Source organism: Acanthaster planci, linkage group LG06 (assembly GCF_054643075.1).
Source record: "Acanthaster planci isolate LZ-2023a linkage group LG06, COTS_SCS, whole genome shotgun sequence".
Classification (NCBI taxonomy): domain Eukaryota; kingdom Metazoa; phylum Echinodermata; class Asteroidea; order Valvatida; family Acanthasteridae; genus Acanthaster; species Acanthaster planci.
In genome coordinates, this window is record NC_141782.1 from 6,096,850 (window position 1) to 6,116,629 (window position 19,780).

The window sequence follows — 19,780 nt, forward strand, 5'->3', positions numbered from 1 at the left end:
CCCCGCAAGTGGATTACCAGGAGAACGTTATAAGGTACTAAAAAATCACGAAAATGGTTGCATAAAGAAGGACAAAATTCTTGTAGATGTGGTAGACGTGAAAATTTCACAAGCAATAAACACAACAGACAAGAGGAAGAACGAACAGACGTACCACCGCGATTTGCTTAGTGTTTGACAGATACTTGTGGTTCGCGGTTCCGGTTGTGTGACTGGTAGTTGGTTGTCAGATCTATGGCTTTGCACGGTCACCAATGAAAAAAGCTTTTAGCTGCCTGACCACCGGCCGCGCGAGGTACTGAACACGATTACCGCATCTTTCGCGGTAAGGTCATGAAGGTCGAGCCCTGATTCTTTCAGGCCGGTTCTACCTTTCTGTTTTGATCTAGTCCTACGATATTTCCAGAGAACGAGCGATTTTTCATGCCCGAAGGATACAAACTTTGTCAAAAACAGATTAGTGTTATTTATTCTTCAAAGCTTAGCATATAAGCTGCCCGGATTACAAGCTGCTCCGACCATTTTCACGGGCAAAATCAACGTATAAGCCGCGCCTTATATTCCGAAAATTATGGAACATGTATATTACACAAAAAACATGCACATCAGAGATATACATGTAGTTGCTAAGGCATCTCATAGACTGTACACTCTATGTATTTTGAAAAAAACCGGCGCTTCGGTAGAGGATATGGTATTAGATTGGGTGGTATTTTGGTATTACCGAATACCGCGGTTTTGATTTTAATACCGAACAATACTGACTAACAATAAACGAATACCTACCGACTTATTCGGTATTGAATTTCAACACCGCGGTATTCTGGCTAATTTGTTCAGAATGTTCCCACAACCCTCATAAGTTGAAAGCAGACAATTATATCCACAACAGTGACTGCATACTTTGTGGTTTCAGTCATCCAGCATCACGTTTGTATTTTGTCTTTTGGTGAAGAGATAAGACATAACGTGGTATTTCAGCATGCAGCCATCAACCTGCCTGTCAAAAGGCACATGTATACATGTACATGTATCACAGGCCTAAAGGTTGGGAATTAAAAATCAGCTGGTCTTCAGTGTCCGCACTGGACTTTATTTTCCAAAGATTTTTATTGGCGGATCGGAAAATGCGAATGTTGCTTGTGCTAGCCTTGTGCTCACTTTGGGTCTTTTTGTCCTTTGTATACAACATGTGCAAGTATTGTGTGAAAATCTCTCCACTGAAGCCAGGAATATGTGTTATAAACTATAAAATGATTCCATAAATCTGCATCTGTTCGACATCCAAGGCAATCAATGATCTTTTTTTTTATTGTTCTCACATTTGTTCCAACCACAAAGAAAAGAGAAGCAAAAACCTGATTCCTCACTTGTCACTGCTTGTATTTCAGTTTTTCCGGAATACAAAATTAGGACAACGTGGTTGATCAAAAAGATGTCTCGGTTATGATTAATCAAATACCTTGTGATATGTTTAGAATAATAAACTTCGCTGTCATAGGACAACATGTTTAATGTGCATGTGAAATTTTAAAAAGCAAATACATGTGAAAGCATCGATCCTGGGATTTTTAAAAAAACTTTCAATCGCCATGGATGACGACGAAGCCAACAGTAACTAACCTGCATGCACATGTAGGCCTGGATGTACCTGCAAGTATGTGAAAGCTCATCCACTAAAGCCCCAATCCATGTAAGTAGTCTTTCCAACACAAATTGTGTCACGGAGAGACTTTTTTGTTTAATTTTTCGCCTCTCTTTTGATTTTTGACACAAGCTGCATGACATGATTGATTGGTAGTCCGAGATCACTCGACCACTGCGGCGCTGTCAGCATAATGTCATGAACGAGTACTGCGATTGGATAGCTGTGTCTTGCCAAATGTACATGTACGTCATGAAAGCGCACAGTCTCATTGGTGGGCACGCCAGATCTCTTTGCAGCAATATGAATAATTCAGTGTTGGGTGATTAGTTGGACTCTTGAGATACGAGAATAGTCATGCGAACTTATTTGGGGCATATTTTATCGGAAATGGGATAGGAATTTTTGTTTTTGCATTTGTGTAATCAATGTAAAATATCATGAATTTTTTAATCGTGCACTATGCGTGTCATGACGACAGGAATCTGGCAACCAATGTCTGTATATCGCATTGTAAGCGTGCGATAAACCTAGTGTTGCATGACTGGAAATTTTGTGGAAGCACGCTCGCTTGAGTACAAGCAGCACAACTGCAAATTAAATTCATGAACACAGAAAACACAGACATAGACATGAGATCACTTTTTGTGAATGAACCTGCAGAAAAATTTGTGACGGTAGTGTTTTTCAATTTGCAACTATAGAGCTGCATTCGATGTAGTGGAACGTACGACCCTTTTTAGGCAGAATCTGTACATTGACTGCTTGCTGCATTTCCATCATGCCTTCATTGGCAACGGTTCGGCCCGGTGGGAACCAGTGTGGTGCACCGCACACATGTTTTCAATACCGCGATTCGCAAACGCTTTATGAATGCGTCGTCAAGAATGGTTTTTCAGGCAACAGAGTCACGAAAACCTTTCGTTGTACCAGGAATTTCGTACAATGCTATTTAGCTGTAACATCTTTTTTCCCCATAGAAATATGCACGTTTTCACCGGGACCACAGACTTGTGCTTGTTGTAATCGGAATTTTGTTACAACCGATTTTGTAATAAGAGTCGACTGCTGCGTCACAGAGTTTTCTGAAAGCCACCTTACCATTGCACACGCGCAGCTAAAAGGAGCAGCCACTGGTGGCCCGCATGTAACGCACTGTCTCAGCGAGTACCAACTTGACTGCAGCACATGTGCAGATTTTGACACCGTACGAGCATGGAGGAATAAAACATGTACGAGTGACCACACAGATATAGGAATCGCGGAGCAACAAATCAGTATTTAAAACGCCGTCCCTTTTTTAAAAAATAATTTTTATTTGACATCAAATGGACAGACAAATTATGATAGTTTGTGTCATTTTTTATGCTGGCCCCTAGTGTTGTTTGTGGTTTGCCTTTGAATGCCAGCATCGCCACTGCTTTTTGATGACGTCATTGCCTTCTGCAACGAATACCGCGGTATTAGTACATACCGCCATATTTTTTTCCATGAATACCGCGGTATCGAAAAAGGCAATACCGCCCAAGCCTAATATGGTAGCGGGTTTTAACCACTTCGTGCCGGGGCATTTTTCAACGTTAACGATGCTGGGCCGGCATGACTATCATTTTTTCCGTTTTCAAAATCCTTCAAAAATTCATCATTCCATTTAACGGTCGTTTATAGCCGCACGAAGTAATCTTTAGGCACTACTCTAAGTTGACAGGTGACCTTCATTGACACCCGAATATTTCAGCCAGGCCTGCAGCCTTGTAACTAGAGCCCAGATTGTGCGGTGTTATACAACTGTCTTTTGTTCACGAACCTGGCTCAGTGCACTGCTGACCTCTTTTCAATAGGGGCCAGATTAGCATGCAGCGGTGCTGTGTGGCTCATTGCTGTGGTGGTGGAGAGCTTTTGTCCCCGGTGGTAATCCGCTTGCTCTCAATGCCCCAAACCCTGGTATACGGTTTCAAAACAACACTGGATTATCACCACTTTTGAGAGTGTAAAATGCCGGTAGTGCCCAGCAGCCTGGTCTTTTGTTCGAAGTACAGTCTTTTGTTACAGGGCCCTGTTTCCTTTGTCCGAGTTCGGAGACCCCGGCCACGCATATAAACCATACGGCTCCGATTTCGGAGTCCCTGGCAGGTAGTGGTTAATGCTTATATTCGACCAATTTTAGAATATTGTAGTCCGGTTTGGCATACTACTATTAATAGTCATCATATTAATGCCATTGAAAAGGTCCGGAAGCGTGCCTGTAGAATTATACTGGGTCACCATTATGATAGTTATGCATCTGCGTTAGTCAATTTAAACGTGATAAATCTTGCAGAAAGACGTCAAATGCTTCTCTGCAAATTTGGCAACAAAATCCTCAATCCCATTCAATTTAGGCATATGCTCCCTCCCACAAAAAACAACTCCAGGCAGCTTAGATCTAGTTCCATTTTAGCTCTTCAGGATCCCACTTGTCGCAAAAATCGCTATAAAAAATGTACTATCCCTACACATTGGCCAGAATTTCAATGTGATGCAGTAGTTTTTATGGCTAATAGTTTTATCAGGAAAGATTTCCATGAGGAGCACTCAGAATCTCACTTGGTGACCCTATTGGCTCATGGGGTTTATAATGTTGTTTTGGTGGTGCAATTTTGAATCACCTCCTTTTATTGGAGTTTGGCGTGTAGGGTGACCTCTTTCTCTTTTTCTTGCTTTTATATTCTTATTTTTATACCTAGATCGTAATGTAAATTTGAATTGTTTTTGGCCTTTGGCCACCGTGATTCAAATTTATTAAACCATAATAAAAAAATAAATACATAAAATAAAATAAAAAAGTTAAGGACCACTTCTTACCCTATGATTTTTTTTTCCAAGCAATGAGTGGGGTCTAGTTTTTTCATTTTTTTGTCTAGATGGTGTTCTCATGGGAATAAAAAATTTGAAAAATCCAGGACAGCTGTATTGGGGTAAACTCAGCAAAAAAATATCTCATTAAAAAAAAAATATACACAAAATAAAAAGTGGTCCTCAACTTTTTTTGAGTAGCGTATTATAACTGAAAAGAATGAAGCGGAAATCAATAAAAAGCAACAGGGCAAGTGGACTCATCACCAATCATTGTCGAAGCAATGTACACGAAACTTTTACCATGTGGTTGCTGTCACAGGAGAATGTGCAGGTATTAGTATACTAACATTTTAGTTGGTGACCGACTACAGAGATGCAGTTTTATACATGTACAAAGTAAAGAAAACCAGTGAATTCTTAGTGGACAATAGAGGGTGTAGGTTGGGGCCTGGGTCCTATGTATTTTGCAGGAAAAGAAATTTTTTTTTAACTTTTGGGATTTAAAACTCTCAAGTTGACTTCAAAAAGGACACTTATGGGTGAGAAAAGAACGGATTTTAATGACAAATGAATTTGAATGAATCAGTTTATAAGTTGGGTAGGGGCATTTTTTTATTCACCTTTTCATGTTTTGGTGGGAAATTTGTAACAACTTCATTCTGGTTGGGCTATCTGGTGACCTAGGAATCACAAACACCCACTGTCTGTAATGTTCAGTCTGATCCGGTGGCATGAAAGAACCCACAAAAAAAAAAACCTTCGATTGCCTAGGAATCTACAATGTCCCAATATGGCAGTCACGGATTAGCAAGCATTATTACTTTGCCTTGTATAAGAGCACCTTTACTGATTGGGTTAGTTGATTAATGAGTTATTTTCGAAGTGCTCATACTAAATAGATAACAATACTCAACTGGACTGCACTAAACAGGACAGGAAAAAGCGTTCATCTTAACTAAAATCTTTTATCACCTAAGCTCGTATTAAAGATTTATTTTCCTTTTAGGAATGTATACACCTGGTCGGGATCAGCGAAATATACTTGTCTTAACCGGAACCTTGTCTTACCTGAGCTCATATTACCGAGAGTCGATCGCACTTTCTTTCAATTATGTTGCCACTCTTGATTGTTGGCTGCTCCAACTGGCCCCTTTTTCCTATTACCAATGGAGCTGCATTTTACTTCTTACTTGTACCCATATTTCATTTCAGGCATTCCCAGGCTACAAACAGGGGCTCTGTCTTTAACAATTTATTTGTACACTTTCTGCCAACACCAAAATCACACACTTGGATTTAAAGATTTAGAAATTAATGTATTTGCCGAACAAAAATTTAAATCTGTGTGATTTTCTAAGTAAGTGGAGTAACCCAAATTAAAAGAACTTCTTTCAAAGGCTCACCTGCAAAATACGTCGTTGACAGGAACGATGTTTGTAGTACTTGTACACACCAAAATTGTATACCCTTTTGTCTAGGAAGGCGTTGTTAACCTCTGCAATTGTGCGCGCCTCTGTTTCTGCTGATGCCACAATTCCAAGAAGTCTAGAGTAGTGTACAGCATCATCGATAGATATTCTTCCAGTCTGAAAGATGTTGAAAAGTGTGCAAACATGTGTATATATGTTCTGTTGATACACTTGACACCAGTGTCCCAATGACCATTTTCAAAGATCAATCACATTGGTAATTTATAACTTCACTTTTTATGAAATTTACTTATATTTAAAACAATTTATTATGTAAAAACTAAATAGAGATTGCTACTGACGTCAAAAGCAGGAGTTGAAACCCTCCTTCATATCAGGCAAACTGAAAACAAAAGTCGTCTTTAGCATCCAATAGAAGCCTGTTTTGATGACGACACACTACAGCTCTACAATTAAGTGGCTGTTTCAGGGGTGAACGCACCCACCTGCTTGTTCGCACTTAACTGTGAATTAAAAGAGCTTGCACGGTGAGAGCGACTTTGAATTGCTTTTACATCAACAATGTTGATCAACACTGGATCATATGATAAAGTTGAATAAGAGAAAGGTCCTAATGAATTTCAGGCAGATGGCAGCGGTCATTTGCCAAAAGTGACACATAATTCACTTTATCCATTTTTTTCTCTGTTCTTGTGCTATAAAACCCCCTATTATGGCCGCCAGGTCAAGAAATTCGTGGGGGGAACGAGAGCCGTATTATGACATCATCAAATCATTAGATTCGTTTGCTGCCTTCATCAATGCCTTTTTTTTTTACTCTGAGCATTCTCATGGTAGAACTGATCTCCCAAGAGACAATTTTTTATAAATGCAAATAGAAGCTGCCATTTGAGTCATTATATGGGTAATAATGACCAATTCCCTGTTAAAAACCTTTTTCCATAAAAGCAATTAACATATCTTTAAATCATAAGATAAAACAAAGATATTAGGTCCACTTCTACTTATTATTTACACTAGTTATTTACCATCTTGTATACCACCAAACTGTAACTTGTTACTGTATGCAGATGACTTTACTCTGATGTAGAGTTTCTCTAGTATTAATGAAAGGGAAAGGAATCTTAACGCAGCTCTTGACAAAATCCAAAATTGGTATGTAAAAAATAAACTAAATGCAAACAAAACCAAATGCATGCTTATTGGTATATAAGGCAAAAGTCTCAAAAGGCAGACCTGAATGTTTACATTGCCAATAATCTTATTGTCCAGATGAAGAGCTGTAAATGTTTGCAAGTTATAAGAGATGAAACACTACGCTGAGGACCACATGTAGAATACGTAACAAAACTGTTCCTTTAAACTTGGCATGTTAAACGAAATGTATGATTATATAACAAAAAGTGGTTTACGAACACTCTTCGTAAGTCTAGTTATGCCAATTTTGGAATATTGCTGTACTGTGTGGGGAGGAAGGTACATGTACATGTCACAATCCTAAACAAATGTCTCTGCAGAGCTGGAACGATAATCCTCAAATATACCTCCCTTCAGCAGATATGTTTGCTGCACTAACATGTAACTGGGTCCCATTTTCTGAATGAGTCAAATCTAAAAAGGCTATAACTGTTTTTAAATACCTAAATAAAATGGCTTCACTGTTTATGATGAATCTCTTTATTGCAGTCACACAAAATCACAAAACAAGGTTGTAAACTAACAAAACACTGAAAAATCCCCTTAGCTAAAAAGGAATGCTACATGCAAGGTTTTGCTGTGAGTGGTGCTAAAATATGGAATAACCTACCTGAATAACTTAGAATAACAGAGTCCTTAGCAACTTTCAAATTAGAAAATTGACTTTAATCATAAGCTAATCTGCAAACTCATGGAACTACATGTAAGTTGCCAACATACACATGAAGTATACTGGAACCAGATGGGAATTTGTGTTTTAAAATGTATAAAATGAGTAAATTTGTTTTTATTTTACTAGTGCTACATTCATTTGCTTGTTTCGTGACACACATCCAATGCTTCAATTACTTTTTTATTTTGTACATGTAACTGTGTTCGTTTATGTACCAACAATGTAAAATTTTTGTGCTGTGAGTTTAACACTGCTTAACAAACACTTATGAGGGAAACACTTTTCTCTGATTTTATCTATTCAAATAAATATTGAAGCATCCAAATCGAACTCAGTGTCATGTATCTTCAGAGCTATAACAAGCTAATAAGGGCTTTTTTCTGTTCATGCCAAGATGCAAATTCTGACTGTAGATTGCGTCATTCGGAGAAAACAAGGGGAAACCCTCACCCTGTGTTCGTAGTGGATTTATAAACCCTTGTGCTTGCCAAACAATGGTAACAGTCTTTTTAGTACGGAGAATTCAAAGTGTTATGTTCACGAGAATTTACACAACTCAGTGTACCAGATTCTATTCAAATGTAACTCAAAAAAGGCTTACTCAGGTCGTAAACACCACTATGCACAATGCTTGTCACAATATTAACATATTAGCCAAAAATGCCTGTTAATCATATGGTAAGAGTTATGAGGCATCTGTGGAGCAGGAAATGAACTTCACAGTTGCAGCAGGAAATTTATGGAAACATGCTTGCTTCAAGTGCAAGTGGTACAATTTCAAAAAAAAAATTCATGAACAGAAAATAAAAATAATTATCGAAGCATTTGTAATGAGTACCGTGTCTAGAAAGTACTATTCAAAGGCGCAGATTATCATATCCCTGCACATTGGGCTCACACTATCTGAACATTCCTTAGACCATCTCAGCTCCATGGGAGTATACTAGCCTGATGCTGCCATAATAGCACAAACTGCTAAACTTAACTGTGTCTGCCCTCACAGGTACCCATTTACTCCTGGGTGGAGAGAGGCACAGAGGGGTAAAGTGACTTGCCCAAGATCACAACATACTGCCACCAGCTGGATTCAAACCTCTGACCCGATGATCAGAAGCTACAAAACCTAACCACAAGGCAGAATGCCCTCAAAACACATAGAGAAGCTCAACATCTAATAATAATAATAACAAAATATATAGGAACATAGAGAAAAGACGGGAGAGATAAAGTTCTATGAGTTAACTACCAGAAATCTTTTCCCAACAGTATTTTTCAACCTGCATCTACAGTGCAGTATGAGCAGCATTTTAGCTAGGGAGCCATGCAGCCGTGTTTTGCACGGCCAGTTTTGTGAAATCACAGCCCATTTGCACAGCCTAGCCTGGCTGTGCAAATCAAGCCATGCACTACTTGCATTGTTCTTTCATCCTTGTCTTAATCTAGTTCCCGAAAAATGTGAAAATAAGATCTGAGCTAAAATTCAGTCTTTTTCCCATGCATTTCCCCCCATCAGCCATTCCAAAATAGAAAATACGGTGCAGTAAAGTACACCAGGAGGCAGGTTCCCTTACTTATAAATAATTAAGTACAGCACCGCATTTATCAACTTGTAACAAAATGAACACAGGGAGCCATACTTGTTCACCAGCGATCGATCATACATGTAATCAACCTCATTCCCATGGCGATTGTTAGCCACAATATTTCGCCCACTGTCACACAAGATATTGGGACGAGGTTGAAATATAATCGTTTCGGGGTCTGCGCTGCTTGCTCACTATATCATCCTGAATGAAACGAAAAATAAAGGTTTTTCTCGAAAGTAAGGGTTGACCTACACGGAATCTTTGCTGTTGTCACTAATCAGCATAAAGCTGTTCAGGTTGTTCTACCTTTAACAGTGGAAAAAAATTGTCGATTTCTTCTGATGCCATGTTCAGACTCGTGCACATGCGCGATAACGTGGCCTGCCTGTGGTGTGCGTCGATGTGTGTACAGTTTACATGTACATGGTATGACATGTACTTTTTCATCCACATTTAAGTCAAGTCTTGTACTCAATTTGTTTGTTCTAAGCCAAACTGCCAAAGGAAACATGCATGTAGGAAAACCAGGATTCATTTTTACATCATTTTTTTTTTGCTTATTGCATAATAATCTGAATGTAATGTATTGCAAACAAAAAGGCACAAAAGCGTGTCGAGTACTGTTGGAAAGTGACAAGTGGCCATTATTTCCCCACAGATTAGAAGGGAAAGCCACTAGTTGTTAAAGAGTAAATTGTAATTAACTAGCTGTTGCAGGGCTTTTTATCACACTATATAAAACAACTGCAGACAGTTTTACAATTAAATTTTTTCCAAAAGCTGTTACTTTTTGTTTGAAAAGGCAAAAATCTCATGAAAAATGTCACAAATTTATCAGAGACCACCAGAGGGCATATAAAATAGCCAGAGCTTCCAGGGCCCTTAAGCGGGCCATAGATTTCAGCTGTAAAGGACTTCGCACTGCACACTCGTGTTGCGTGCTTTGCACGCAAATTTTGGACTCTAACAAGATTGCACTCCCTGTTTTTCATTTTGCACTTCCACTTTTTAAATCCTAGCTAAAATACTGGTATGAGTGTTGTGTGATAACGTTAATGCTATTTGGCAATTCACATGTTTAGAAACACTGCCTCCTTTGGCAATTTTAGTGCATAGCGTAGCAGGAACCAGTGCAGGATTGCTTCATCAATCATCACTACTGCGATCATGAACAGTGAAGGGAACTTGTGAAAAGCTTGTTTCTTTTCAAAATTAGCAATGTGGGCATTTTAGATACAAAAAGATTGATGGTATTTTGTGAAGACAGAAAAAAAAAACAGGATTTGGGTTTTATTATTTGTTTTTTTACTTGCTGATAAAAAGGTAAGAGTTTCGCCATAAAAACAGGGTCAATCAGGTAACCAGAAGCTGAAGTATTTATTTTTCCTTTTTGCCTTACCAAAACAAAGTCATACTCTGCAAATCTGGCTCATGAGTTAAATCCTGGCTTGTAACTAGGAATTTATTTTCCATGAATTTTGCAAAGTTGTGAATAGTCAATTCAAGTCAACTAACTTTCTGTACCATTTTTCAATGCTTATAGACTAATCTGATTAGATACCGTAACTGCAGTGGTGTTGCAGTCACATGCACATTCTTCAGCTTGACGTGCACATGCTTTAGTAGAAGGGATGGGAGAGTTCAAGATCAGCAGGAACTTTACTACCCCCAGCGAGGCAAGGACTTCCCCAAACCCTGTGACCTTTAATCCCTTTTCACGCATGCCCTCAAACAAACAGAGAAATTCCCCAAACATTCGTGCCCTTTAACCCTTTTCACACGTGCCCTCAAACAGAAAAATTTCCGAAAACCCTGTGACCTTTCACCCTTTTCACGGGTGCCCTCAAACATTCCCCTGACCTAGTCCTTGCTTCATTCTCAAACCCCAAGCAAAAAAGGGACTTTCCCCAAACCTCGTGTGCCTAAATAAAAAAGGGGAAAGTCCCTGGGTATTTAAGTGCTTCCACGAAACCTTAGTTTTACCCAAAGCTTGGAGGGAAAATGAAAAAGATTTAAGACTGCCTTAAGTAAATAGTGTTTAGTAAATAGAGATGACAAATAAAAGAACTGAAGCTTTGAAAAAAAGTGACGTGAATTATAAAAATGTATATATAAATAGAGACATGAATACTCCACCAAAATCACAACGCCGCCCGGTGCTGACTTCAGGCGATTGAAAAAATCATTTCCAGCCGACTTTGTCAAGGAGTACAACATTCCATTACCGACCCCTACTGAAAAAAGTCATCCAAAAACGGTGCTTGTGAAAGCGATCCAAGCAAGCCAACAACAATTTCAAAATCTCACGAGACAATCATATCATCAGCTTTTAAAGATAGCGCATTTACAGCCACGGGGACAAAAGGTAACATTTTGCGAGCAGATTTAATTACCGCAATTAAAGCATACATTAAGCCGCAAGCGACTGAAGAAGTAGACATCCAAAGAATTAGGCAATTTAGAGACAACTAAAGAAATTGGGAACTGATATCTAATTTCTTTGCCGACGACTTAATTCAGTTTTTTTATTTTTACAAAAAGTACATTGAAGACAAAGCACTAGCCGAGTTTAAGGAAATTGGTTCGAACAAGTTACAAACAACCATCAAGATTCAGTTTAAACTGGAAAAGCCCGGAATTGAGACCAAGCTCAACGTTTTCACATTTATGAGTAAAAATAACACGGTCTTTTCTAAAAAAGCAATTAAAGAAACAAGCAAATTGCAAAACATTTAGAGGACGTGGAAGCTCACGAGCAGCATGGCTCGGGTTGGGTGTTTGATAAAGTACATGTCTTTTATATCAACGTGGTAAAGTACAAGCCTATATTCCATTACCCAAGGAACTGGTAGATAAGAAAGCAATAATTAACGTTCAAAACAAGAATGACTCAGAGTGCATTCGCTGGGCTTTGAGATCTACTTTAAAATTATTTTCGGACAATGTCAGTTAGAAACAAACCCAAATTACAAAATAAATAACGAGCGCACCTCGACTTACACGACAGCAGACGGTTTAAATTTCACAAACGTAGACTTTCCAACACCCGTGTCACAAATTCCATGAATCAAATCACAAAATAATTTAGCCATTAATGTATTTGGCTATACCGAGGAAGAAGGCATTTACGTACTTTACAAGACTAAACGCGCGGACGCACCCATCAATTTACTGTATTTAACCAAGGTGAAACGAGTCATTATTGCTGGATTAAGCACTTTTCTTGGTTGATGGGTGACGTTAATAATCACAATAGTAAATCTTACCGGTGTTTCAAATGTATGTCTCACTTTCAAACCCAAGAAAGACTTGCCAGACACCAAGAAGATTGCCAAGGAATGGAAAAACTACACGGCTTTGTTTGACAGCTAAGGTCAGCTCAGAAGCGGACCCCAGCACTTTAGCAGCTTTGTCACGATATAGTAACGCCATGTCCACATATTTTCCGTTCCAAATCTTCTCTTTGGTTGACTGCGGAACGTGAATATCAAGGGGAGCCCCTTCTCCCATGGCAAGCAGTGGGACAGGTCTATTGCTTCCGAAATCGCTAGGAATAGCGGGCGGGGCTACTAGAGAATTAAGAGAATTGTTGCCCATCGCCCAAGTTGTAATATATGAGCGAAAGCGCAAAATTAATCGTAAATAAGTGAATAACGAGTTATGAATTTTCGTTGAGAAACGAGCGACAAGAAGTCGTCAACAATAAAGACGGTAAAATTTTACTCGACACACACGTTTTTAAAATGCGTACAAAATAAAATGGAGACCCACACTTTTTACTTGACCGAAAGCGAACAGAGGTTTAAATGAGAAAATCAGATTGACAATTTAAAAGGAAATGAAAAGATCAAGACAATGGGCCGCTGGCGTTCGGAGGCCACTCAGCATTATATTCGCCCGCTGATATCGTGTCATTTTCCCAATGTGTAATCAGCCAGAGACAATGGCTGGTCTTGTGTGCATAGCATAGCACTTTCCATCTTTTGGATGATATAAATAAGGATAAATAAAAAAAAATAAATAAAAAAAAAAACTAAAAACTAAATAAATAAATAAAATAAAAAATAATAACAATATACAAACATATAAAAATATTATAAAGTAATACTAATATTTAACAGCAAAAACGGCACCGGAACATTCCTTGTTCCTCTCCCCTTTGTTCACAGGGGATACTTGGGGATTCCATCATAAGTCGAGCAGAGACCACACCCCGGACTAGGCATGACGTCCGCTGGAATGGCCTGGGTGGAGCGAAATATGGTGACATAACAAAATCAATGGCGGACCTCGCAGCAAGATGGCCTCGTCCAGCCATGCTAATCGTCCACTTAGGCACTAACGAGTTGGTCAAGACCGATTTTTTCTGTTTCCGACAAAGGCTGGCACTTTTCATGCGAGAGTGTCTTGACACTTACCCAGAGGCACAGTTGGTTTGGTCAGATATTTTACCGTGCGCCTGTTACTTTGGGTCTACTAATCCATCACAAATGGAAAAGAAGCGCCGTGCAATCAATAGGTGGGCATGTTTGCTTGGTATTCGACTGGGAGTGCCAGTGCTGCATCATCCTCAGTTCCGATGGTTGGAGTTCACATTGTATCGTTATGATGGCACCCACTTACCTGACATAGGCAACAAATATTTTAGAGCCAACTTAAAAGACTACATCATTACTGCCTTTGAAAAATAGAATCGTTTCCCGGGATGTGGGCCTAATTGGTGGCATTGTTCAAGTGTTTGCTTGCGTAGGTAGTATCAGAAAGGGAGGCTCAGATGTCTGGGTGGTCGTCCCAGTGGGGTGCGCGTTGCGCCTCTGGCAGGAACTACCTGGGAGCGACACGCAGTTTCCAAAGTAAACAAACAAACAATTTAGGTGACTTATCTTGCAGTGATTATAACGTAAAATTAGTTGTTAGAAATGTTTCATTTTGTTTTTCTTAAACACTACGCCAAGCACCCTCTTGCTCTGGTGGGACTTATTCCAACTGCTTGTTCAAGCGGTGGAAAAAACGGCATGCTTTATGTAAGATTTTCTTAATTTGTAAAGGATAAATAGAATCACATGACTAATAATTATAGGACAAGCACCTACTGGTTCCGGTGGGGTTTGTCTGCATGGCAAGTGTGCCAAGGAATTCCAACCTGTTATGCAAAGTGTGGCAAGTCTTTCTGCTAACAACCTTGCCTTTTTCTGCCAAGTGTGGCAAGCCTTTGGCGAGTTCGTTCCTGTTTTTCTGCCAAGTGTGGCAAGTATGGCAAGTGTGCCAGGAAAATCTTACAGAATTTCTGCCAAGTGAGGCAATAGAAAGTGGCTTTGAAATCGGCCAAAACAAATAAACCTGCCGCTCGAGATCTTTGCCAAAAACCAAAACGTGGTGTCAATGTGTGGTTTGTGCACATATAGTTGGAGAATAATTTCTATCCACACATTGACCACTTGTGTATTTTATTTTTTCCCGGCACCACTGCATTTTTTATTCGGAGCATCTATCCCAACCCATCAAAATATATTCATTCCTTCCTCCTGAGCATTTATTTTCTATCCACACTTAGACCACTTGTGGTTTTTATTTTTTCCTGGCACCACTGCATTTTTTATTCTCTATTTTATCTCTGCAAAGATAAAATCCATTATTCTCTGCAGAGACATTATTTGGGGGGGAGGGAAGGTCGCGGTATTTGTACTGTCCATCGGCTAATCACGCCTAGGGGTTTGGAATACAGACGGGAGTAATATATCTCCTCTGGTTGCACCTGCTGGCCACCCCCTTGCCAATAACCCTGAATGACCATAGAGGACAGAGGGGAATGACTTTGTTAATGTGGGTAACCTCTCCCAGGAAGATAGATAATATGCATGTACATCGGAATACAATAACTATATGCTCGGCCTAGTTTGTGCCAAAAAGCCACATTGGTTTAGTTTTTCGAAGCCATCGCATGAAAATCGAACCCCCCGCCTCCCCATTGCCTCCTGGCATTGTGATGTATCAGAACGGCAGAAATTCACTGGGAGCGACGGGCAGGGCCTCTTTGCATACTAAAGGAATAACTAAATTAGTTTTCAAGGTTTTAAGTTTTGAGCATGTTAATCATTCTTGTGTTAATGTTAAGGAATACACGCCAAGCACCCTCTTATTCTGGTGGAAAAACACAGCGTTTTTCTTCAAGTTTAACTCTTAGGTAATCTGCATAGTAGTTCAAGTCACATGACAGATTGAAACACTGTGACTAGCACCTACTTGTTCAGGTGGCGCTAGTTTCCAACCGTAACTGCGAACGGTGGACACACGTGGTGGATAAGTGTCAAGCGTGCCAAGGATGCCAAGCATGGCAAGTTTTGGGCAAGTTTGCCCTTGTTATATGGCAAGCGTGCCAAGCATGCCAAGCGTAGTCAGTTGTTGGGGCAAGTGTGCGCCCTATTCCATATGCAAAGGTGCTAAACTTGTGTGCTTACAGTGGCGGTCACTAAAAACTCCTCACATAAGGCTGTCTGTTTTTCGTTCAATTCCATCACCGGTCCTCGTTGGAATCCCTGCCGATATGCACATAACTGCCGTCGGTGTGGCTGTTCAGGGCATGGAGCAGCGTCATGCAGAGTGGCCACGGGGACAGCTCCCCACGGTTTTCCCGTGAAACAAGGGACTGCGCCCAGTGGCGCAATCTACACACGCTACACGAAGACCACACTGACGACTGCAGCAGGCGGGCGGCAGGCATTTAAGTCGGCTATGCAGGGGCCAGAGGCTCCCCCCGGAGCAAACAGCAGCCAACAGTTCAGTGGCGAAAAATGAGATAGAAACACCACTTTTCGTCCCCCCAACACCCATTAACTTAGAAGTGCTACGGCAATGGTTATTGGAATATACGAACAGCGAAGCAGCTGTTCTGTTAGAGGAAGGTTTTTCATAGGAGTTTTCTCTTGGTTTTCAGGGCCCTAGAGTTAGCAGAGATTCTAAATTTCTTAAGTCGGCATCGGACATGCCTGACATAGCCCTTAAAAAATTGCAAAATGAAATTGTTCTTTGGGAGAATTGCCGGACCTTTCACACACCGACCTTTGCCCAATCTCCAATGTTCTCCAATTGGGCTGGTGCCTGAGCAGCAACCCAATTCCTTTTGCCTTATCCATCATCTGTCTCATCCCCGGGGGGCTTCGGTGAATGACTTTATTGACAAAGAGGACTGTAAAGTCCATTATACGTTGTTCGATACGGCAGTTGGGTTAGCCGTGTCTGCAGGTCCAGATGCATGGTTGGCAAAGACGGACATTAAATCTGCCTTTAGACTCCTTCCCGTCAATTTCAAGATAAGTTTTATTACGATAGGTGCCTACCGATGGGCTGTTCTGTTTCATGCTCGCTATTTGAAACCTTTCAGCACATTTTGGAGTGCCACGCGAAGCAGGTTCTACATGTAGGAACACAGTTCATCACGCATTACTTGGATGATTTCCTATTCCTTGGTACGTCTTTTCAGCGATGTGCAATCCTTATGAATACCTTTCAAGGGCTTTGTGTCAAGCTGGGGGTGCCACTAGCAACCGAAAAGACAGAGGGCATTTTTTATCCAGAGCATCTATCCCAACCCATGAAAATACACAAATTCTTTCCTCCGTCTTTTTCTGTCCAAACCAAGACCACACGTGGTTTTTATTTTTTTCTCGGAAGCCCCATAAAACCATTAAGAATATGAATGAAATGTTTCTTTTACTATTCAGCATCTACTAGTGTAAATATTAGCAAATGGTTTTACCATTTGGCTGTGTAGTCAGCCACAAGGGTAAAGCATTTGCCATTTGGCTGTGTAGTCAGCCAAAAGGGTAAAGCATTTGCTAATATTTTCACTAGTAGATGCTGAATAGTAAAAGAAACATTTCATTCATATTCTTAATGGTTTTACTTCTCATGAAATGCTTTTGCTGATTGCTTGAAGTTCATAGCATTTGCTAGTTTTTATTCATTGATACGACCCAATGTGTGCGATCGCCAACGATTGTTCCTGTTCAACTTAAACTTCCCCAAGTCCTAGAAATTACCAATTATTGCGGGGTGGATTACAGTCCTCGTTGGGTGGGCTGTGGAGTAGTTCTTTTGTTTGAATTTTTGGAACAGTCACCAACTGACCAGTAAAAATAAATAATATGGATTACACAGCTGTAAATAACAAAAACAAACAGACGCGCCACACAATTTGAGTGGTGTGAAACGGCACAAACGCGGGTAACTTTACAAGTCTACGTGTATTATGTCTCTCTGCGCTGGTTGCCTTTATTTCCTACACATGAGAAGACTAGTTGTAAAGGGCAACCAACGAAAACATTAACGACTTGTTTCCGGAGAGCGCAAGCAGATTTAATTCTTAAAACATTGTGGTATTAGCCACCCCAGAGTATAAGCTCCAGGGATATTTTTCAGTGTGAGAATCATACATGTATGAAGCTGCCGCTTACACTCCGAAAATTACGGTAGATACAGGCTAGACCTACATTGCAATACATTCTTAAAAGCAGGCGTGTTACTGTTAGGATCAGCCGCAGGTCCAGACTACGTCCCCCAACAACCTTCATGACTTTTCCAAAATGATGAGTCAATAGTAAACTTTTTTTTTTCTGTGTTTTAGCTTTGTGCAGAATACATGTATGTCTCCAATAAAAAAGGCAAATCAGTGGCAGCACGCCATGGCGGACAGTGTGTGTCATAAAATTCGTTCAGCCATGAACCATTGTTATACATGTTTTCTACCAGCGCCGCACATCGGCGGGCTGCGGGAGGCTGCTGTGTGTGCATGTGCAGCGCAGGTCGGCGGACCGCAGCGCGCCTATAAAAATAATATGGACGTCGAGCCTTAAAGGTCACAAATGTTTGGGGAATTTCTCTGTTTGAGGGCACGCGTGAAAAGGGGTTAAAGGTCACGGGGTTTAGGGAAGTCCCTGCCGCGCTGGGGGTAGTGAAGTCCCTGCTGATCTTGAACTCTCCCATCCCTACTACTGCTTTTGGCAAATCATGACACTCTAAAGACCTTTTCTCAGTGATGTCACGATCGTGCTGGACCTACACGTGTGAAGTGTTCTGATGGTAATCTACCTATTCAACTGGTCAAGCATCCAGTGTTCGCACATGCAATTGCACATGGTTGTAGCTGCCTGTAAGAATGTACGCGATCACTGTGGCCAAGGCAGTCCACACGCAGTGGTATTGTTCACATTTAGTCACGTGGGTGAAAAAGGTCTATCCATCAAAGAGACATGTAGTGCACACGTACCACCTGTCCACAAGCATTGTGCCACTGCAGAAATGGTTTCTAAATTCTGGTTGTCAAATTACACAATAATCCTATTTGTTTCTTCTGCCCAATACCAACAATAAAATGCATTCTGTGCATTCAAGACTTCAATATACTGAGGTATTAAGGCTTACCTTTACAAGATTCCCAAGAATCATGCGTTGTGCATCGCCATTCTTGTAATTCTTTACAGTAGCAAATTTTTGAAGTAACTCTTTGTGATCCTCACTTGAGATCTTGCCTTGTGCAAGCATCAGATCCAGAAGTTCATCATTCCTCTCCCACTCCCTATCCACAGAATATGAGACACCAACAGACTTGGGCCGGATTGTCTGGATAGATTCTTGAGGGCTGCCTTCACGTTCAAGGGAAGAGTCCCTGCCTGTTGATCGCTGGCGAGAGAAGTGCTTCAAAAGACTGAGTCCTCTAGTCTTTCCATAGAAGCGATCCTGAATATATGGAGAGAAAAGTCATTTATAACAGAAATACTGAAAACCTTGAGCCTAAATATATCAGCAAGTGTTCCATAATGTTGACGCAGGTCACTGCACATTTCCTAGCAATGAATCACACTTTGTACTTATCAACCAAACAGTTAACAAGTGGTAGGAATTGATAATTTTTTCTTTGAAGTATTTGGCTTATTCGCAAGTTGCGAAAAAGGCATTACTTCTCTTCTGTTTTTTCTTTCTTCATATTCTTCTTCTGACGCACCCAAATCACCTTTGTTTTGAACACGTTTCTTCCACCACTAACTTTAATAGCAGCAACTTTGGATATTCATCAAACTTACATCAATAAAGGACCCTTGTGTAAAGATGTGTCTAGAGCAATGATGTCATGATGACGTCATCAGGTGATTCATTATTGATTTTTTAATATTTATTTCAACCCATTGACTTTGTACACGTTTTCAAGGCAACTTTTTGGTTTAGCCATCTTCAATTGCAACCAAAGTTACAGCCAACAAAGACCCTGATACAAAAATAAGTCCAAATTTATGACATCATGATGATGTCATCATGCAATTTTTTATTGATTTATATTTAATTTTTCCCCATAGGTTTTTACACGTTTTCAACAGCCAGACTTCAGGACTCTGGTCAATCTAATTGATTTGATATT

At 40.2% G+C, this 19,780-nt stretch overlaps 1 protein-coding gene across 8 annotated transcripts in view; it reads right to left on the reverse strand.

Moving 5' to 3' along the window:
* Positions 1-19,780, reverse strand: part of LOC110987750 (uncharacterized) — a 523,067-nt gene that overhangs the window by 458,547 nt on the left and 44,740 nt on the right. For 7 of the 8 annotated variants that reach the window (XR_015425693.1, XM_087138265.1, XM_087138261.1 and 4 more), the window contains exons 2-3: positions 18,790-19,104; positions 5,887-6,069 (exon numbers count right to left, since the gene is read on the reverse strand). Coding sequence is in view for 6 of the 8 variants with exons in the window: in XM_087138265.1 (XP_086994391.1) it covers positions 5,887-6,069; positions 18,790-19,104 (498 nt within the window). In the remaining 2 variants the exon portion in view is untranslated. Of the gene's footprint in view, positions 1-5,886; positions 6,070-18,789; positions 19,105-19,780 lie in introns of those variants that run through there. The other variant, XM_087138266.1, reaches the window with a different exon arrangement.